Source organism: Hypanus sabinus, chromosome 19, assembly GCF_030144855.1.
Source record: "Hypanus sabinus isolate sHypSab1 chromosome 19, sHypSab1.hap1, whole genome shotgun sequence".
NCBI classification, from domain to species: Eukaryota; Metazoa; Chordata; class Chondrichthyes; order Myliobatiformes; family Dasyatidae; genus Hypanus; species Hypanus sabinus.
The window spans coordinates 76,963,869-76,987,191 of NC_082724.1; the positions used below are offsets into that span (position 1 = coordinate 76,963,869).

The 23,323-nt window shown below is 42.8% G+C and overlaps 1 protein-coding gene across 1 annotated transcript in view; it reads left to right on the forward strand.

Annotated features, from left to right (window-relative positions):
- LOC132377873 (cadherin EGF LAG seven-pass G-type receptor 3-like) overlaps positions 1 to 23,323 on the forward strand; it is a 511,939-nt gene that overhangs the window by 214,171 nt on the left and 274,445 nt on the right. Inside the window, exons 14-15 of the mRNA XM_059944310.1 lie at positions 5,609 to 5,729; positions 8,387 to 8,570. Coding sequence (XP_059800293.1) covers positions 5,609 to 5,729; positions 8,387 to 8,570 — 305 coding nt within the window. The remainder of the gene's footprint in view (positions 1 to 5,608; positions 5,730 to 8,386; positions 8,571 to 23,323) is intronic.

Genomic DNA, 23,323 nt, shown 5'->3' on the forward strand with positions numbered 1-23,323 from the left:
GTTCTCCCGACTTGCTCTGTCTAAAGTCTACAATCAGTTCTTTGGTTTTTCTGAGGTTGATTGCAATATTGTTGTTGTGACACCACTCAACCAGCTAAATGAGCTCACTCCAGCATGGCTCTTTGTCACTATCTGAAATTCTGCTAACAGCAGTGGTGTTGTCAGCAAATTTAATGATGGAGTTTGAGCTATGCTTAGCCATAGTCAGAACAAGTTGCAAAAAGAAATGGTTGATGCAGTTACAATAGAATCATTTAAGAAGCACTTTATTGGTACATTGAGAAGCAGGGCTCAGTAGAATATAGGCCAAAACAGGCAGACAGACATACTTTATTGATCCTAAGGGAAATTGGGTTTTGTTACAGCCGCACCAACCAAGAATAGTGAAGAAATATAACAATATAAAACCATTAATAATTCAATAATAAGTTAATCATGCCAAGTGGAATTAAGTCCAGGACCAGCTTATTGGCACAAGGTGTCTGACACTCCGAGGGAGGAGTTGTAAAGTTTGATGGCCACAGGTAGGAATGACTTCCTATGCCGCTCAGTGTTACATCTCGGTGAAATGAGTCTCTGGCTGAATGTACTCCTGTGCCTAACCAGTACTTATGGAGTGGATGGGAGTCATTATCCAAGATAGCATGCAACTTGGACAGCATCCCCTTTTCAGACACCACCGTCAGCGAGTCCAGTTCCACCCCCACAACATCACTGGCCTCACAAATAAGTTTGTTGATTCTGTTGGTGTCTGCTACCCTCAGCCTGCTGCCCCAGCACACAACAGCAAACATGATAGCACTGGCCACCACAGCCTTGTAGAACATCCTCAGCATCGTCCGGCAGATGTTAAAGGACCTCAGTCTCCTCAGGAAATAGAGACAGCTCTGACCCTTCTTGTAGACAGCCTACGAATTAGGTCTAGCTGGGTGGGCACCATGGTAGGTATGGACTCATTAGGCTGAAATGTCAATGTCAGTGCTGTATTACTGCATGACCGTCTGTGATATGTGCTGAAGTCTGTGGACAGCTTTTTGTTGAGATTTGTGGCTGGGAATGTACAGCCTTCCTCTCAGTGATATGGCCCTTCACCTGCATACATAAGAATTTAAAGTATAAAGATCCAAAGATTTTTTTGTATCAATAAGCTGAAATACTTTAATCCTGACATTATATTCAAAAGTACTTCATTACCCTTCATTGGGACCCTTACTCTTTGTGATTTTTATAAATGACCTGGATGAGGAAGTAGGGGGATGGGTTAATAAGTTTTCTGATAACACTAAGGTTGGAGGTGTTGTGGATAGTGTGGAGGGCTGTCAAAGGTTACAGTGGGAGATTGATAAGATGCAAAACTGGGCTGAGAAGTGGCAGATGGAGTTCAACCCAGATAAGTGTGAGGTGGTTCATTTTGGTAGGTCAAATATGATGGCAGAATATAGTATCAATGGTAAGACTCTTGGCAGTGTGGAGAATCAGAAAGATCTTGGGGTCTGAGTCCATAGGACGCTCAAAGCAGCTGCGGAGGTTGACTCTGTGGTTAAGAAGGCATATGTGTATTGGTCTTCATCAATCGTGGTGTTGAATTTAGGAGCCGATAGGTAATGTTGCAGCTATATAGGACCCTGGTCAGACCCCACTTGGAGTACTGTGCTCAGTTCAGGTCACCTCACTACAGGAAGGATGTGGAAACTATAGAAAGGGTGCAGGGGAGATTTACAAGGATGTTGCCTGGATTGGGGAGCATGCCTTATGAGAATAGGTTGAGTGAACTCGGTCTTTTCTCCTTTGAGCAACGGAGGATGAGAGGTGACCTGATAGAGGTGTACAAGATGATGAGAGACATTGATCATATGGATAGTCAGAGGCTTTTTCCCAGGGCTGAAATAGTTGCCACAGGAAGACGCAGATTTATGGTGCTGGGGAGAAGGTACAGAGAAGATGTCAAGGGTAGGTTTTTTAGAGAGTGGTGAGTGCGTGGAATGGACTGCCGGCAACGGTGGTGGAGGCAGATACGATAAGGTCTTTTAAGAGGCTTTTAGATAGGTACATGGAACAAAGAACAATACAGCACAGTACAGGCCATTCGGCCCACGATGTTGTGCTGAACCTTAAACCCTGCCCCCATATAATCCTCCACTTTAAGTTCCTCCATATACCTGTCTCTTAAACTTCACTAGTGTATCTGACTCCACCACTGACTCAGGCAGTACATTCCACGCACCAACCACTCTCTGAGTAAAAAACCTTCCTCTAACATCCCCCTTGAACTTTCCTCCCCTTACCCTAAAGCCATGTCCTCTTGTACTGAGCAGTGGTGCCCCAGGGAAGAGGCTCTGGCTGTCCATTCTATTTATTCCTCTTAATATCCTGTATACCTCTATCATGTCTCCTCTCATCCTCCTCTGCAGAGAGTAAACCCCTAGCTCCCTTAATCTCTGATCATAATGCATACTCTCTAAACAAGCCAACATCCTGGTAAATCTCCTCTATACCCTTTCCAATGCTTCCACATCCTTCCTATAGTGAGGTGACCAGAACTGGACACAGTACTCCAAGTGTAGCCTAACCAGAGTTTTATAGAGCTGCATCATTATCCCACGACGCTTAAACTCTATCCCCCAACTTATGAAAGCTAACACTCCATAAGCTTTCTTAACTACCCTATCTACCTATGAGGCAACTTTCAGGGATCTGTGGACATGTACCCCCAGATCCCTCTGCTCCTCAACTCCGACACCTCCTCTCCCTTAATATCAATGTGCTCCAGAACATCAACCTCACTGATAGTGTCCTCACCGTCATCAAGTTCCCTCTCATTGGTGAATACCAAAGAGAAGTATTCATCGAGGACCTCGCTCACTTCCACAGCCTCCAGACACATCTCACCTTTATCTCTAATCAGTCCTATCTTCACTCCTGTCAACCTTTTGTTCTTCACATAATTGAAGAATGCCTTGGGATTTTCCCTTACCCTACTTACCAAGGCCTTCTCATGCCCCCTTCTTGCTCTCCTCAGCCCCTTCTTAAGCTCCTTTCTTGCTACCCTATATTCCTCTATAGACTCATCTGATCCTTGCTTCCTAAACCTTACGTATGCTGCCTTCTTCCACCTGACTAGATTCTCCACCTCACTTGTCACCCATGGTTCCTTCACCCTACCATTCTTTATCTTCCTCACCGGGACAAATTTATCCCTAACATCCTGCAAGAGATCCCTAAACAATGACCACATGTCCATAGTACATTTCCCTGCAAAAACATCATCCCAATTCACACCCGCGAGTTCTAGCCTTATAGCCTCATAATTTGCACTTCCCCAATTAAAAATGTTCCTATCCTCTCTGATTCTATCCTTTTCCATAATAATGCTAAAGGCCAGGGAGCAGTGGTCACTGTCCCCCAGATGCTCACCCACTGAGAGATCTGTGACCTGACCTGGTTCGTTACCTAATACTAGATCTAGTATGGCATTCCCCTAGTCGGCCAGTCAACATACTGTGACAGGAATCCGTCCTGGACGCACTTAACAAACTCTGCCCTGTCTAAACCATTGGAACTACTCAGGTGTCAATCAATATTAGGGAGGTTAAAGTCACCCATGATAACAACCCTGTTATTTTTGCACCTTTCCAAAATCTGCCTCCCAGTCTGCTCCTCGGTATCCCTGCTGCTATCAGGGGGCCTATAGAATACTAAGGGAGTAAATGCTCCCTTCCTGTTCCTGACTTCTACCCATACTGACTTGAAAGAGAATCCTGCTACATTACCCACCCTTTCTGTAGCTGTAATAGTATCCCTGACCAGTAATGCCACCCCTCCTCCCTTTTCCCCCCTCTCTATCCCTGTTAAAGCACTGAAATCCAGGAATATTGAGAATCCATTCCTGCTCTGGTGCCAGCCAAGTCTCTGTAATGGCCACTACATCATAATTCCATGTATGTATCCAAGCTCTCAGTTCATCACCTTTGTTCCTGATGCTTCTTGCATTGAAGTTCATGCACTTTAGCCCTTCTACCTCACTACCTTTACACCCTTTATTCTGTTTCTCTTTCCTCAAAGCCTCTTTATATGCTAGATCTGGCTTTACTCCATGCACTATACTTGCAGTTCTCGCATGACCTTTATCCTCCTCCACCTCACTATCTGCTCTAACACTCTGGTTCCCCTCCCCTTGCAAATCTAGTTTAAACCCCCTGGAGCAGCACTAGCTAACCTTCCCGCAAGGATGTTAGTCCCCCTCCAGTTCAGGTGCAACCTGTCCCATCGGAACAGGTCCCACCTTCCCTGGAACAAGGCCCAATTGTCCAGAAACATGAAGCCCTCCCTCCTGCACCAACTCCTTAGCCACGTATTTAGCTGCATTATCTTCCTGTTTATAGCCTCACTAGCACGTGACATGGGTAGCAATCCTGAGATTGCAACCCTGGAGGTCCAGTCCTTCTGCTTTGCAACTAACTCCCTAAATTCCCTTTGCAGGACCTCCTCCTTCTTCCTATCCACGTTGTTGTTGGTCCCTACACGGACCACGATATCTGGTTGCTCACCCTCCCTCTTGAGAATACTGAAAACTCGATCCAAGATATCGCGGACCCTGGCACCAGGGAGGCAACAGACCATCCAGGATTCTCAATTTCTTCCACAGAACCTCTTATCTTTCCCCCTAACTACTGCTATCACTATCACTACTGCTTTCTTCTTTTCCCTCCTTCCCTTCTGAGCTGACGGTCCAGTCTCGGTGCCAGAGATGCAACCACTGCAACTTGTCCCTGGTAGGTCGTCCCCACCAACAGTATCCAAAACAGTATACTTATTATTGATGGGAATGGCCACAGGGGTGCTCTGCTCTTCCTGTCTATTCCCCTTCCCCTTCCCCTTCCCCTTCCCTCTCCTGACAGTCACCCAGATACCTGTCTCCTGACTTTTAGGGGTGACTATCTCCCTGAAACTCCTGCTTATTTCTGCCTCTGCCTCACGAATGATCCAAAGTTCATCCAGCTCCAGCTCCAGTTCCCTAACTCTGTTTGTCAGGAGCTGCAGCTGGATGCACCTTTTACAGGTGTGGTCATCAGGCACAATTCTGCTCGCCCTGACTTCCCACGTATTGCAAACGGAGCACCCGACTGCCCTAACTGCTGCCTCCATTTACTACTCCTAAGTTAATTAGAGTTATTAAAGGAGCTTACCCAGCTTTACCTCACTGGGAGCAAGCTCGTCCTCAGCCTCTGCTCGCTGAAGCCTCTCGAGCCAAAGCCTTCCTACTCTGTCTCCCACTACTCCGTTGCCCGCTCCGTTAATCTGCTCGCCTTTTAAACTCTCCCGCTGATCTCAGAGGCTGACTTTCATGCGCTTGCACATTTGTGCCCTGTTCAAACTGCCGAAGAAATGACCTTAGAAATGGGGCTTAGTAAAATAGAGGGCTTTAGGGAAGCCTAGTAATTTCTGAGGTAGGGACATATTTGGCACAACTTTGTGGGCCAAAGGACCTGTATTGTGCTGTAGGTTTTCTATGTTCTATTGGCTGTGAAGTGCTTTGAGATATGAGAGACTGTATTTTAGCATGTGTCTTCACATATAATGAATTTTTCACTTCTAACACTTGGTTTAGAATTGACCAGCAGTGTCCCAAAGGATGGTGGGGAAACCCAACGTGTGGGCCTTGCAACTGTGATATCAGTAAAGGTTTTGATCCTGATTGCAACAAGACAAATGGCCAATGCCATTGTAAGGTGGGTGTCATCCTCTGTTTCCCCCTGAGAGTGCATGCAAGTTTAAGTATGGATATGTGTTGCCTTGTATTATAAATTGTAATGCCTGATTAATGCTGAACAAGCAAAAATAGCTCTTTTCCTGACATCCCATACTGAGTTGTAGATTCACCTTTCTATCTTTAGTTCCATCAGACTAACTTTATGTGGAATGTGTTACTACCTCTCAATTAGTTCACTTCTGTAGTCTGCTTTTCCACTTGCCACAGGCAGCAATTTCTTCAGTTTGGATCATAGAGATACAATGTTATTTCTCATTATTCATTACAGTATAAGCATAATCATCACAATGATTCTACCTTGGCAATGTGTTTTAAATGCACAGTAAGTTGGTAGTTTGTTCACTAGACTGATGTTTGCTTCTCAGAGCAGTTGATGTTTTATCTAGTGTGTGTTGAAGTATAAGCAACTTCGTAACTCAATTATTATTAGGTATGTTAACCACTTATTATTAATTACTGTTAAGTATATTAGATATTATTGGAAAATGAGACTACTCATGCTTGTTTCATAGGAAATCACAAGCTCATTGCACTGCCAGTTGGTGGGGGAGCCCTTCTACTCATGTCAAACTGACAACTATGTTCTTCATGCAACACACACAAAATGCTGGAGGAGCTCAGCAGGTCAGGCAACATCTATGGAAAAGAGTACAGTCGATGTTTTGGGCCGAGACCAGTCAGCAAAATTGTAGAAAAACAGATGAGGAGTCAGAGATAGAAGGTGGGAGGAGGGGTGAAGTAAAGAGCTGGGAAGTTGATTGGTAAAAGAGAAGGGAAAATATGATGGGAGAGGTCAGAAGCCTATAGAAGAAAGAAGAAGGTGGAGCATCAGAGGGAGGCAATGGGCAGGCAAAGAGATAAGGTAAGAGAGGGAAAAGGGGATGGGGAGTGGTGAATGAGAGGGGGTGGGCATTACCATAAGTTTGAGAAATTGATGTTCATGCCATCAGGTTTACAGGCTACCCAAATGGAATATAAGGTGCTGTTCCTCCAACCTGACTATGGCTTCACCGCGGCAGTAGAGGAAGCCATGGATAGACATATCGGAATGAGAAATAGAATTAAAATGGGCGGCCACTGGGAGATCCCAGTCTACTGGCAGATGGAGCATAGGTGCTTAGTAAAGCAATCTCCCAATCTGTGTAACCCGGCAAAGCAGTCTTCTGCTTTCCACAGAGATTGCTCCCTAAGCAACTCACATATCCATTCATTCCTCCCCACTGATCTCCCTCCTGGTACTTATCCTTGCAAGCAGTGCTGTACCTAATCCTACACTTCATCCCTCAGTACCATTCTGGGCCCCAACCAGTCCTTACAGGTGAGGCAACACTTCACCTGTGAGTCTGTTGGGATCATAGACTGTGTCTGGTGCCCCTTGTGTGGCCTCTAGTATATTGGGAAATGTTGACTGTACTTTTTTCCATTGATGCTGCCTGGCTTGCTGAGTTCCTCCAGCATTTTTGTGTATTATGTTGTTTTTTTTATATTTATTAACCTACTATTGGCAACTGAGAAGCCATAAGAAGATAGATTTCTGATTCATGAGGAAGTTCTGTGGTTGTATGGTGCTTGGATTTCCAGCATCTGCAGATTTCCTCTTGTTTGTGACTATATTCTTCATATTCTGTTTTAATTATCTGTAGCGACTTAGTTTTCTTTTCTTTAGCTCTACACTCAGTGGCCACTTTTAGTTACAGGTGTGGAAACTGCTGTGGTATTCTGCTGTGTTCAGAGATGCTCTTCTGCATGTCACTATTGTAAATGCGTAACTATCTGAGTTACTATCACTTTCCTGTCAGCTTGAACCAGTCTGGCCATTCTCCTCTAATCTCTCTCTCATTAAAAAAAAACATTTTTGCCCACAGAACTGCAGCTCACTCAATGTTTCTTGTTTTTGCACTGTTCCCTGTGAACTCCAGAGACTGTTGAGTGTGAAAATCCCAGGAGACCAGCAGTCAAACCATTCCATCTAGCACTAGCAATCATTCCACAGTCAAAGTCAATTAGATCACATTTATCCCATTCTAATGTTTGCTCTGAACAACAACTGAACCTCTTGACCATGTCTGCATGCTTTTATGCATTGAGTTGCTGCCATATGATTGGCTGATTAAATAGTTATGTTAATGAGCAGGTGTTCTAATAAAGTGGTCACTGAGTGTGTGCATGCCTTTCTAACTTTCATTTTCAATTCCATTATCACACATTGCATTGCAGCCGTAAAACAATATATTTCATTGCCTACATTAGAAATGTTCTCAGAGTTCTAAAAAATTGAATAAAAAATGTTCTATCCTTTGCTGTATTCAACATTTATGAAAAAGTGATTTGTGAAGCATTAGGTTTGTTTGAGCTGGATTTGAATCCAAGATCATGTACGAAAGAGCAGATCTGTACCTGTCAAAAGTGTTCAGTCCTGCAAACCAGCCATTTTTAATGTCACATGAATAAAGTACTAGTTTTATTTAAGTTGCATTAAAATTCCCGGTGTATATGATTTATGGATTAATTAGATATTATTATGATTAATATGTTTTTGGTCTTTAGAAACTCCACATGTTTTAATTATAAAATCCCTAATGTAAACTCAACGTGAATTTGTTTTTGTTCTTTCAGGAATTTCACTATCGTCCTGTTGGAAGCGATGCATGCCTACCTTGTGACTGCTATCCCATTGGCTCGTTTTCCAGGTCATGTGATCAAGAAACCGGCCAATGTCACTGTAGACCAGGAGTGATTGGACGTCAGTGCAATCAGTGTGATAATCCCTTTGCAGAGGTCACGCACAGTGGATGTGAAGGTAAGATGTATTCTCCAAAGGCAATTTACAGAATGATATTAAAAATAAGCAGCAGTATTTGTTATGCAGCCCCTCACACCAACCTTGCTATTCACAGAATGTAGAAGAATACAGCACAGGGACCAGCCATTTGGCCCACAGTGTCTTGCCAAACCAGCTGAGAAGCAGATCACAAACACCCAAACACTATCCCTCCTAACTACACCTAGTCCATATTGCTCCATCTTCCTTGTATCTATCCAAAAAATCTTTTAAAAGCCTCTACCTCCATATCAGACAGAGCATTCCAGGCATCCATGATTCTGAGTAAAAAAATACTTGTCCCTCACATCCCCCTTGAACATACCCCATCTCACTTTCAATGTGTGCCCAATGGTATTAGTTATTTCAAACTTGGAAAACATACTCTCTGTCCACTCAATGTAAGCCTCTCAAAATCTTGTAAACTTCTATCAGATCTCCCCTCAGCCTCTATTGATAACACCTGCTTTCTAAACCATGCATTCTGGTAAATCTCTTCTGCACTGTCTCCAAAGTCTCAACACTCTAGCTATAGTGGGGCAACCAGAATTGTACACAATACTCCAGATGTGGACTAAACAGAGTTTTAAAAAGTTGCATCAAAACCTCCTGACTTTTAAACTCAATGCCTCAGCTAACAAAAGCAAGCATTCCATAAGCTGCCTTAACTACCTTATCAACCTGTGTAGCTACTTTCAAGGAGCTATGAACTTGGATCCCAAGATCTCTCTGCTCAGGAACACTATTAAGGACCTGGCCCTTAACAACATGCTGTCTCCTTGCATTTGCCCCACCGAGGTGCAAAACTTCACATTTATCTAGGTTAAATTCCAGCTGCCATTTCTCAGACCGTATCTGCAAATGATCTAGATCATGCTGATTTCTTTGCCTATCTTCTACACTATCCCCAACTCCAACAATCTTGGTATCATTTGCAAATTTACTAACCTGCTCATCTACATTTTCATCCACATTGTTACATTGCAAACAGCAGAGGTCCCAGCACAGATCCTTGCAGAACTCCACTAATTACAGACCTCCAGTTTGAATAAGTCCCTTCAACCACTACCCTCTGCCTTCTGTGTGCAAGCCAGTTCCGAATCCAAACAGGGAATTCACCACAAATCCCATGCATCTTAATCTTCTGTGTTAGCCTCCCATGACGGACTTTGTCAAACTCTTTACTAAAATCCATGTAGACACCATCCACTTCCCTCATCAATCTCTCTTGTAACCTTGTTAAAAAACTCAGGGTGGTAAGACACGACCTACCAGGCACAAAGCCATGCTGGCTCTCCCTAATTAGGCCAAGAGTTTTCAAATGTTCATATATCCTATCCCTGAGTATTTTCTCTATCAATTTCCTTACAACTTATGTGAGACTCAGCAGTCTATAGTTCCCAGGATTTTCCCTTGTTCCCGTCTTAAATAGAGGTACAAGATTGGTGACTTGCCAGTCCTCCGGGACCTCACCTGTGGCTTGAGAAGACACTATATATAATTCAGTTACAGCTTACCTAACCTGAGTGACAGGCAGCATGTTGTGTCCTTGAGCAAGGCATTTAACAACACACTGCTCTGCAACAACTCCAGTGCTTAGGTCCTAGTGCCCTTCCCTTGGAAACATTGGTGGCATGGAGAGGGGAAGGCTTGCAGCTTGGGCAACTGTACTGTACCCATACAACCCTACCCAGGCCTGCACCCTGGAAACCTTCCAAGGTGCAAATCCATGGTCTCACGAGACTAATGGATGCCTATACCCTAAATGACAGCTGTGTACTCCCAGGTCACAACTCCTCTTCTATCTCAGGCTGCTGTACCTCTTCTTGTAGTGAATGGTGAAATTCTGGGGTTCTCCGAAGTAGAGTATCAGATATTTCCAACCTTCTGCAAAAATACTGACTGCTTAGTACCTGCCCTTCAGTCTAAAATATGTCAAATCGCACTCAGTAGCCACTTTATTCTGTACAGGAGGTACTTAATAAAGTGGCCACTAAATATATGCATGTATGTCTGTGGTCTTCTGCTGCTGTAGCCCATCCACTTCAAGATTTGAAGTATTGTGCATTCAGAGCTGCTCTTCTGCACACCACTGTTGTAACATATAGTTTGAGTTACTGTCGCCTTCCTATCAGCTTGAACGAGTCTGGCCATCCTGCTATGACCTCTCTCATTAACAAGATGTTTTTCCCATAGAATATGGCTTGCTGGATTTCTTCTTGTTTTTCGCACCTTTCTCTATAAACTCTAGAGACTATTGGGTATAAAAATCCCAGGAGATCAGCAACTTCGAAAATACACCAACCACCCTGTCTGGCACCAACAATCATTGCATGGCCAAAGTCACTTAGATTACATTTATTTCTTATTCTGATATTTGGTCTGAAAAACAACTGAACCTATTGACTATGTCTGCTAGTATCTACGCATAGAGTGGTTGCCACATGATTAGCGGATTAGATATTTCCAGTTACGAGCAGGTGTATTTAATAAAATGGCCACTGAATGTATACAACCCTACTCCATGATCAATCTAACGACCCCCCCCCCCCCGCACATTGCCTACAATCCTTTTTTTAATCTATGTACCTATCAAAGAGTCTGTTAAATGTGCCTATTGAAGTGCATGTCAGCTTCTGCCACCACCCATAGGCACTGTCCATTCAGTGTACAAACTTTCCTCCATTTACTCAAAAAAATTACGCCGTCTCAGATCGTAAGAGAGAGAGAGAGAGAGAGAGAGAGAGAGAGAGACACCCCCCCCCGCAATTTTTGCTCATTTCTTTACCAATTCCTGCTAAAACATTGTTTACACTTACATTACTTTTGCATCATTTATTTTTATATTGTAATTTGCTCTTTACTTGCCTATTGTCTTATTTATTAATTATCGTACTGTTTTGCACTCTTTATGTAGTCCCGTGTAGGTCTGAAATCTCATGTAGTTTTGTGTTGTTTCACATGGTCTAGTATAATTTTGTGTTGCTTCAGGTAGTCTAGTGTGCTTTTCTGTTGTTTCATTTTCTGTTGAGGTAACTTCGTTGGCAGTTTGAACGGGGCACGACTGCGCAAGCACGTGAAGGTCAGCCTGTGAGATCAGCAGGAGAGTTTAAAAAGCGAGCAGATTAACGGAGCGACAGAGTAGGAAAGGAGACAAAGTAGGAAGGCTTTGGCTCAAGAAGCTTCAGCGAGCAGAGGCTGAGGATGAGCTTGCTCCCTGTGAAGTAAGGCTGGGTGAGCTCCTTTAATACCTCTAATTAGCTTAGGGGTAGGTAATGGAGGCAGCAGTTAGGGCAGTCGAGTGCTCCGTTTCCAGTATGTGGGAAGTCAGGGCGAGCTCAGCTGTCCCTGATGACTACACCTGTAAAAGGTGCATCCAGCTGCAGCTCCTGACAAACCGAGTTAGGGAACTGGAGCTGGAGCTGGATGAACTTTGGATCATTCGTGAGGCAGAGGCAGAAATAAGCAGGAGTTTCAGGGAGATAGTCACCCCTAAAAGTCAGGAGACAGGTAGTTGGGTGACTGTCAGGAGAGGGAAGGGAAATAGACAGGAAGAGCAGAGCACCCCTGTGGCCGTTCCCATCAATAATAAGTATACTGTTTTGGATACTGTCGGTGGGGCCGACCTACCAGGGACAAGTTGCGGTGGTTGCATCTCTGGCACCGAGACTGGACCGTCAGCTCAGAAGGGAAGGAGGGAAAAGAGGAGAGCAGTAGTGATAGGGGATTCAATAGTTAGGGGGACAGATAAGAGGTTCTGCGGCAGAGATTGAGAATTCCGGATGGTCTGTTGCCTCTCTTGTATCAGGGTCCGCGATATCTCGGATCGAGTTCTCCATGTTCTCAAGAGGGAGGGTGAGCAGCCAGATGCCGTGGTCCATGTAGGGACCAATGACGTGGATAGGAAGAAGGAGGAGGTCCTACAAAGAAAGTTTAGGGAGTTGGATGCAAAGTTGAAGGATAGGGCCTCCAGGGTTGCAATCTCAGGATTGCTACCCATGCTGCCACATGCTAGTGAGGCCAGAAACAGGAAGATAATGCAGCTAAATTCGTGGCTTAGGAGTTGGTGCAGGAGGGAGGGTTTCAAGTCTCTGGACAATTGGGCCTTGTTCCAGGGAAGGTGGGACCTGTTCCAATGGGACAGGTTGACCTGAACTGGTGGGGAGCTAATATCCTTGCGGGAAGGTTTGCTAGTGCTGCTCCGTTGGGGGGGGGGGGGGGGGTTAAACTAGATTTGCAGGGGGAGGGGAACCAGGGTGTTAGAGCAGATAGTGAGATGGAGGAGGATAAAGGTCATGTGGGAACTGCAAGTATAGTGCATGGAGTAAATCCAGATCTAACATATAAAGAGGCTTTGAGGAAAGAGAAGCAGAATTAAGGGTGTAAGGATAGTAAGGAAGAAGGGCTAAAGTGTGTGTACTTCAATGGAAGAAGCATCAGGAACAAAGGTGATGAACTGAGAGCTTGGATACATACATGGAATTATGATGTAATGGCCATTACAGAGACTTGGCTGGCACCAGGGCAGGAATGGATTCTCAATATTCCTGGATGTCAGTGTTTTAAAAGGGATAGGGAAGGGGGGAAAAGGGGAGGAGGGGTGGCATTACTGGACAGGGATACTATTACAGCTACAGAAAGGGTGGGTAATGTAGCAGGATCCTGTTTTGAGTCAGTATGGGTGGAAGTCAGGAACAAGTAGGAAGCAGTTACTCTATTCGGAGTATTTTATATGCCCCCTGCTAGAAGCAGGGATACTGAGGAGCAGATTGGGAGGCAGATTTTGGAAAGGTGCAAAAATAACAGGGTTGTTATCATGGGTGACTTTAACTTCCCTAATATTGATTGGCAGCTGATTAATTCCATGGAAAAGTGCGTCCAGGACGGATTCCTGTCACAGTATGTTGACATGCTGACTGGGGGGGATACCATACTAGATCTAGTATTAGGTAATGAACTGAGTCAGGTCACAGATCTGTCAGTGGGTGAGCATCTGGGGGACAGTGACCACTGCTCCCTGACCTTTAACATTATTATGGAAAAGGATAGAATCAGAGAGGATAGGAAAATTTTTAATTGGGGAAGTGCAAATTTTGAGGCTATAAGGCTAGAACTTGCAGGTGTAAATTGAGATGATGTTTTTGCAGGGAAATGTACTATGAACATGTGGTCAATGTTCAGGGATCTCTTTCAGGATGTTAGGGATAAATTTGTCCCGGTGAGGAAGATAAAGAATGGTAAGTGAAGGAACCATGGGTGACAAGTGAGGTGGAGAATCTAGTCAGGTGGAAGAAGGCAGCATACGTAAGGTTTAGGAAGCAAGGATCAGATGAGTCTATAGAGGAATATAGGGTAGCAAGAAAGGAGCTTAAGAAGGGGCTGAGGAGAGCAAGACGAGGGCATGAGAAGGTCTTGGCAAGTAGGTTAAAGGAAAACCCAAAGGCATTCTTCAATTATGTGAAGAACAAAAGGATGACAGGAGTGAAGGCGATTAAAGATAAAGGTGGGAAGATGTGTCTGGAGGCTGTGGAAGTGAGCGAGGTCCTCAATGAATGCTTCTCTTTGGTATTCACCAATGAGAGGGAACTTGATGATGGTGAGGACAATATGAGTGAGGTTGAAGTTCTGGAGCATGTTGATATTAAGGGAGAGGAGGTGTTGGAATTGTTAAAATAGATTAAGACGGATAAGTCCCTGGGGCCTGACTGAACCTGCCTGGTTTAGAGGGTATGCATTACGCATTATGATCAGAGATTTAGGGAACTAGGGCTTTACCCTTTGGAGAGAAGGAGGATGAGAAGAGACATGATAGAGATGTACAAGATATTAAGAGATAGAGTGGACAGCCAGCGCCTCTTCCCCAGGGCACCACTGCTCAATACAAGAGGACATGGCTTTAAGGTAAAGGGTTGGAAGTTCAAGGGGGATATTAGAGAAAGGTTTTTTATTCAGCGAATGGTTGGTGCGTGGAATGCCTGAGTCAGTGGTAGAGGCAGATACACTAGTGAAATTTAAGAGACTATTAGACAGGTATATGGAGGAATTTAAGTTGGAGGGTTATATGGGGGGGCAGGGTTTAAGGGTCGGCACAACATTGTGGACCAAAGAGCCTGTACTGTACTATTCTCATTTTTACTGGGTACTGTACCAGTAGTTATGGTTGAAATGACAATAAAAGTGACTTGACTTGAAAAATATTTCTTCTGGTATTAGCTGCCCTGGGCAAAAGGTGCTGAGTGTCCACTCTATTAATGTTATATACCTCTATAAAGTTGGCCCTCATCTGCCTTTGCTCTGAAGATAAATCACTACCCATTTGTGTCACGATACTTTCCTTCATTTGAGATTCTGTTGGAAACATACTATCATGCCCCCTTGATCTTCTATGTTTGAATAAGATCACACTTTATTCTTCTAAACTTCAAAAACCATGATCTAATTTCTTTAGCCACTTGTGATTGGATAATCCTCTTGTATAGCAGGTAGCTTTGTCAATCTATTTTGGACTGCCACAGTACTTCAGGTGTGGCCTCACACACACTTGTAATAATACTTCCCCCATTACTAAATTTAAATACTCTTGCAATGAGGCTAATATCTGCATTACCTTCTTAACTGCTTGTTGCACCTAACTACTGACTTCTTTTGAATTCTACACAGGTACAGCTAGATCTATTCACTCCTCTGGAGTCTTTCTCCATTTCAGTGCTAGTCTTGCTTTTAGACTGCTTTTACTGAAGTGAGTAACCTCACACTTTCCCACATAAAGTTCCATTTGCCAGGTTTTTACCCACTCACAATCTATCTGTATCCTGTTAAAGAGTTCAAAAATTCTTGGTGAAACATACCTCCTCACTTACTTTCGTGTGATCAGCAAACGTGGATATCTTAGACTGTGTCTCCTCCTGCAGGTCATTGGTATAAATTATACATAACTGAGAGCCAAAAGCCACTCCTTATGGCACACAACTCACAAAAAAAACCCTGTTCTGTTGTCTTTGCCATAACTAATCTGCAGTCAGTGCTAACATATTTCCCTCTGTACCACTGGCTCTTATAGACGACTATCCTTTTATGTGGTGCATTGTCAAATACCTCCTGAGCGAACAAGTCACATCTACGTCTTAAGCCTCACTAAGTCTCTATATTTGTTTCTTGATTAAAGACTCCAGCATCTTGTCAACAACAGATGTTAAAGAGTTAACAAGCTGATAGTTAACTGCTTTTTGCCTTCTTCCTAATGTCTGCAGTTTTCCCAATCCTCTGGTACTTCCTTATAACTTTGCAGCCATTTCCTCTAAAACCTTCACAACCTGGCAACTCATCTGTCTGAAGTCCTAATCGTTTTTTAATACATTGTCCTATGTGATAGTGCTTGTTTCATTCTGTTTGAAACTAGTCTATCATACCTTTGGGGTATTTACACTACGGGCTGTACAGACATATGCAAGGTATTGAGTTAATTTATCTAGATTTCCTTGTTTCTTAATGTTAATTTCCCATTCTCACTCTCTAGGCAGGGATTCTCAACCTTTTTTATGCCATGAACCAATACTGTTAAGTCCATGGAGCCCACGTTTGGAACCCCTGCTCCAGAGGATCCCACATTTGATCTAGCTCCTTCATTTTCATATATCCATAAAACCCCTTGTTTTATTGTTATTTGTCAGTTTTCTCTCAAAGTCAATTTTTCCTTTTTTATTAACTTTATAGTCCCTCAGGACTTCTTAGTTTATATACTCCTGCCTTTGACTTATTCTGGAAAATACAGTATTTAGAAAAGTAGTCTTGTATATCACAGAGATGGAAACTTTAATATAACTGTTATAAATGAGATATGTGAAATCCTGCTGATAGATTCTTCACATTTGGTATAAACAGTATGTACGTTTCCTTGGGAAAACTTGTATCTTTAAAGCTGTTCTTGCATAATTTTTATATGACTGATTAAGCTGAGAAACATGCACCAACCTTTATTGTATGTAAAAACAATAATAGTCTAGCACTTCCTCTAAATGAAAAATAGTTTGATATATGTTTATGATTCATCAAGCTTTTGAAGAAATTTGATGCTGTAGTTGAAAATATTTTAGTTTGCATCTCAATAAATTCCTGAATTGATATTCTTCATTGACTTTTGTTTGTAATAGGTATTTGTAGATATTTAATAGACATAACCTATAGTTAGTTCTAGCCAAATATAATTCCAGTTTCCTGATGAACTAATTTGCAGTATAACTGTTAGCTCCTGCAGTTTAACTGACAGATTGTTCATGTAAATTAGGACAATACTTAACGTAAGCAACTTCAGTAGGTGTAGCCATTCAAACCTGTACACTCTTACCACTTAACAAGCTTACAACAGTTCTTTTACCTCAATGTCACTTTCTTGCAATAACTCCATTAGTGTCTGTCTTAAGCTTGGAATATGAGCCCTCCTGAACAGAGAATTACAAAAAATTCACTTGAATATGAATGGAAAAATGTCTTCTCATCTCTGTCCTTCACTTATACTCGTTCCCATGGCTCAGGACACCCCAGTCATGGGAAATGCCAGCCTCTCGTTGACCTTGTCAAGCATCTTGACGACATTACATGTTCAGTGAGCAATTATTGATGACAATGTCTATCTTGAAACTATGCTGCCAAACAGTACAATTTAAAATGCACTATTTGATTTGTTTTATTTAATGTTACTAGAATAATTCAAAACATGACCTACAAATTAATTTGTATAGAATATAATTTTTAAATGCTGTGGGAGTCAGTTGCACCATTAAATCAATTGTGGAAACCCAACTGGTTTTTTAATGTGCTCAGCATATAATGAAACTTTAAGATTGTATAATTTTGCACATGTAATAACACGTGCCTGAAGCTTACATTGCCCTGTGAGATAGTAATCTGTATGTAACAAACTTTTTGAAGTCTTCAACATGAAATTAATTTGTAAATTCTATGACAAAGTAGATTGAGTGCAGAAAATCAGTTCTGAAGGGCGGGGACCTGCACTGTTTAGTGGCACTATCTCAAATATGTCTTTGCTAGAGCTATTGGACAGGGTGTAAACTACAGTGCCTATAAAAAGTATTCACCTCCATAGAAGTTTTCATGCTTTATTGTTTTACAATGTTGAATCACACTGTATTTAATGTAGCTTTTTTTGACACTGATCAACAGGAAAAGACTTTCTTGTCTAAGGGAAAACAAATCTCTATAAAGTGATTTAAATTAATTTCAAATATCAAACACAAGATAATTGATTGAATAAGTATTCACCCCTTCAAGTCAATATTTAGTAGATGCACCTTTGGCAGCAATTAGTCTTGAGTCTGTGTGGATAGGTCTCTATCAACTTTGCACATCTGGACACTGCAATTTCCCCCCCCCCATTTTTCTTTATAAAACTGCTCAAGCTCTTGTCAGATTGCATGGGATTGTGAGTGAACAGCCGTTTTCAAGTCCAGCCACAAATTATCATTTGGATTGAGGTCTGGACTCTGACTTGGCCACTCCAGGACATTAACTTTGTTGTTTTTAACCCATTCCTGTGCAGCTTTGGCTTTATGCTTGTGGTCATCGTCTTGCTGGAATACAAATATTCTTCCAAGTTGTAGTTCTCTTGCAGACTGCATCAGGTTTTCCTCCAGGATTTCCCTGTATTTTGCTGCATTCATTTTACCCTCTACCTTCACAAGCCTTCCAGGGCCTGCTGCAGTGAAGCATCCCCACAGCATGATGCAGCCACCACCACGCTTCACAGTAGAATGGTGTGTTTTTCATGAAGTCTGGAGTTTGGCTTATGCCAAACATAGCATTTGGTCTGATGGCCAAAAAGCTCAATTTTGATTTCAGCAGACTATAGAACCTTCTTCCAGCTGACTTCAGTCTCCCATCTGCCTTCTGGCAAACTCTAGCTGAGATTTCATCTAATTTTTTTTAACAGAGACTTTCTCTTTGCCACCCTCCCATAAAGCTGTGACAGGTGAATCACCCAGGCAACAGTTGTGTGTTCGGTCTCTTTACAGATTTACAGCTGTTTTAGTTCTTTCCGTTTCTTGATGATTTACTTAACTGTACTCCAAGGATATTCAGTGTCTTGGAAATTTTCTTGTAATGCCCACGCTATCGGCTTATGTATGTCTCGGGGAAAATCCGTCCACCTGACGAACCGTGTCTCCTGTTTGTGTGGATGCTGTGAAATGCACAGTGATACAAACTTGCACACACAATATCAGACCACACACCATGTATGTTTACAGAGTACACTTTATGAATCATACTAGAACTGGGTAATTAATAGCGATACAATATAAAAAGAAAAGAAACGGTGCCAAAACTTATCAGAGTTCAATCACTTTGTGCACAACCATTGGAGCTCAATTTCACAGTCTTTGGTCCGCTATTCGATCTTCTCCCACCTCCTCGACCCGCCACCCGGGACCAACCTCAATGGTCAACCAGAGCGCATCCAGCACGTCCTTCCTCTTCGGTTCTCCTCCCGAGAAGCCCGCGCACTCACTCCAGGTTCCCACATGTACAGATAGAACAACATCGCTACCATTGGTTAGTTCCTCCATTATCAATAATTATAACCCAAACATTCCAACTAAACAGAGCATTACCTCATCAGTTACCCACACAGAAGCCATTTCATTGTAACGCTACAAAGAACCATTTTATATATGCAGTTAGCAGTTAACATGCAGTAAATAATCTGAGAACCCTACACTTGTATCCATCTCCTGACTTGTGCTTTTCAATAACCTTTTTGCGGAGTTGCTTGGAGTGTTCTTTTGCCTTCATGGTGCAGTTGGATCTTTCAGATACTGGTGTATTTTTAACTACCGTCAATTGAAACATCTTGTCTGGACACAGATTGAATTGACTTGACTTTATTTCTTACATCTTTTACATGAGTGAAAATATTTGTTACATCTCCATCTAAATGTGCAATTTATGGTAATTAGTAATAAATAGTATGTACAACAGGACAATCAATATAGCATAGAAATACAATTGTTTCAGTTTGAATTAATCAGTCTGATAGCCTGTTGGAAGAAGATGTCCCGAAGCCTGTTAGTCCTGGCTTTTATGCTATGTAACTGTTTCCCGGATGGTAGCAGCTGGAACAGTTTGTGGTTGGGCTGACTTGTGTCCCCAATGATCCTTAGGGCCCTTTTTACACACCTGTCTCTGTAAATTTCCTGAATAGTGGGGAGTTCACATCTACAGATGCGCTGGGCTGTCTACACCACTCTCTGCAGATTCCTGTGATTGAGGGAAGTACGGTTCCCGTATCAGCTAGTGAATGCAGCCAGTCAGGATGCTCTCAATTGTACCCCTGTAGAAAATCCTTAGAATTTGGGGACTCATGCCAAACTTCTTCAACCGTCTGAGGTGAAAGAGGTGCTGTTGTGCTTTTTTTCACTACTCAGCCAGTATGTACAGACCACGTGAGATCCTCAGTGATGTGTCTACCAAGGAACTTAAAGCTGTTCTCCCTCTCAACCCCAGATCCATTGATGTCAATAGTAGTTAGCCTGTCTCCATTCCTCCCGTAATCCACAACCAGCTCCTTTGTTTTTGCAACATTGAGGGAGAGGTTGTTTTCTTGACATCACTGTGTCAGGGTGATGACTTCTCTGTAGGCTGCCTCATTATTATTTGAGATTAGGTCAATCAATGTAGTGTCATCAGTAAATTTAATTAGCAGATTGGAGCTGTGGGTGGTGACATAGTTAATCTCCATTTAACTAATTATGTGACTTCTAAAACAAATTGGCTGCACTAGTTATGATTTCATGTGTCATATTAAAGGGGTATGAATACTTATGCAATCAATTATTTTGTTTTATATTTGTAAGTACTTTAGATGAATTTATAGAGATCTATTTTCACTTTGTCCTGAAAGGGTCCTTTTCTGTTGATCAGTGTCAAAAAAAGCCAAATTAAATCCACTGTGATTTAACGTTGTATAACGATAAAACATGAAAACTTCGAAGGGGAGGGGTTTGAATATTTTTTATAGGCACTGTAATTTGGCAGGGGGAGAAAAACGTGAGTGATAGGGCTGAGGATGCGGAGGCTAGTTTACCAGCAGAGGTAGTGTCTTTAGAAAGAGATGACATAGGATCAGAAGATGTATAAACCTTGTGGGTAGAGTTAAGAGACTGCAAGGGTAGGAAGTTCAAAGAAAATTTATTTTCAGAGTACGTGCATATCACCTCATACAACTCTCCTGCAGGCATAGTTAGCAAATCTGTAGAACAGTAACTGTAAACAGGATCAATGAACAACAAACTGTGCAGATGCAAATAAATAAATAACAATAAACAATGAGAGCATGAAATAACAAGATAAGGAGTTTTTGTAATGAGACCATTGGTTGTGAATACACCAGAAACACCAGTAATTATCTCCTTTCATTCAAGAGCCTGATGGTTGAGGGCTAGTAACTGTTCTTGAACCTGGTGGTGCAAGTCCTGAGGCACTTGTACCTTCTACCTTATGGCAGCAGTGAGAAAAGAGCTGGGCCTGGCTGGTAAGGATCTTTGGTGGATGCTGCTTTCTCATCATGTAGGTGTGGTCAATGGATGGGAGGGCTTTACCCATTATGTACTGGGCCGAATCCACTACCCTTTGTACCACTCAAAGGTATTGGTGTTCCCATGCTAGGTCATAATGCACCCAGTCGGTACTCTTTCCACCACAAATCTATAGAAGTTTGCTTAGGTTTTTGATGACATGCCAAATCTGCACAGACTCCTGAGGAAGTAGAGGTGCTATTGTGATTGTTGTGCAATATGATGAGTCCAGGACAGGTCCTCTGAAATAGTGACACCCAGGAACTTAAAGTTACTGACTCTCTCCACTTCTGATCTCCCGATGAGTATTGGCTCATGGGACTCTGGTTTCCCTCTCCTGAAGTTACAGTCAGTTGAAGTGACTTTTAAAGTGGCTTTGGCTCATCAGGCTTGGGCAAAGTCTTGTAAGGTAGTTGCTCTCTCTCTCTGTTTGTAATTGTTTATTCCTCATCTACTAGTGCTTAGTATAATGATAATGGCTTCAAAGGCAGTGTTTTGTGCTGTGTGTGAGATGTGGGAAGTCTGGGAGACTGGAGGTCCCAGCCGCAGCTCCTGAGAGAACATATTAAGGAACTGGAGCTGCAGCTCGTTAATCTTCAACTCATACGGGAGAATGAGGAGATGATAGGAGCCATGGGAAGGTAGTTACCCCTAGCTTGCAGAAGATGGGTAGCTGGGTGACTGTCAGGAGAAGGAGGGGAAATGCACAGCCTATGCAGAGTCCACCCGTGGCCATTCTGCTCAATAATAAGTATATAACTTTACATACTATTGAAGGGATGACGTACTGGGGAGAGCCACGGTGACCAGGTGTCTGACAATGAGTCTGGTACTGTGGCTCAGAAGAGCAGAGAGGTGAAGAGGACTGCAGTGTTGAGAGAAGATTCCTTGGTCAGTGGAGCGGGGACAAGATTCTGTGGGCGTGATAAACACCTAGATGTTATGTTGCCTCCTTGGTGCCAGGATCAGGGATGTCTTGGATCGTGCATGGCATTCTCAAGGGCGAGGGTGAGCAGCCAAAAGTCTTGGTACATATTGGCGCCAATGATATAGGTAGACAAGGTGAGGAAGGCCTGAAGAGAGATTTTAAGGAGCTCGGCAGAATGCTGAGAAACAGGACCTTCAGGATAGCAACCTTTGCCACGTGCCAGTGAGGGTAGGAATAGGATGATTTGCGGGTGAGGAACTGATGCAGGGGGCAGGTTTCAGATGTATGGATCATTAACATCACTTCTGGGGAAGGTGTGGCCCCATGCAAAAGGGACAGTTTGCACCTGAACCCAAAGGGTCCAATATCCTTGTGGGCAGGTTGGCTAGAGTTGTTCAGCTGGGTTTTACACTAATTTAGCAGGGGGATGGGAACTGGAGTCATAATGTGGAAGATGAGGTAGTTGGTTTACAATGTATAATGAGACTCTTACCAAGCAGATGCTAGGACAAAATCACAGTCAGCAGGGTGAGTTGCAATTAGGAAGGTGGACAAATCGAAAAAGGTGAATACAGAATTAAAAATGTTATACTTGAATGCGCACAGTATATGGAATAAGGTCCATGAACTTGCAGCACAGTTACAGATTGGAATGTTTGATGTAGGCATCACCGAATCATGGTTTAAGAAGATTGTAACAGGGAGCTTAACCGGGACTTACACGGTAAGTCAAAAGAATAGGCAGGAGAGCTGAGGGGGTGGCATGGTGGTAAAAAAATGAAATTAAATCTTTAGAAAGAGGTGACATAAGGTCGGAAGATGTTGAATCATTGTGGATAAAGCTAAGGAACTCCAAGGGTAAAAAGACCCTGATGGGCATTGTATACAGACCCCCCCCCAAATGGTAGTAAGGATGTGGCTTACAATTTACAATGGGAAATAGAAATTGCATGCCGAAAGGGCAAAGTTACAATAGTCATGGAAGACTTCAATATCTGGGTAATTGGGAAAATCAAATTGGTGCTTGATTACAGGAGGGGGAATTTCTAGATGGCTTTTTAGAGCAGCCTGTGGTTGGGGCCACTAAGAGATCAGCTATCCTGATTTGGGTGTTGTGCAATGAACCGGAGTTGAATAGAGAGCTTAAGGTAAAAGAAACCTCAGGGGAAAGTGATCATAATATTGAATTCACCCTGAAATTTGGGAAGGAGAAGCTG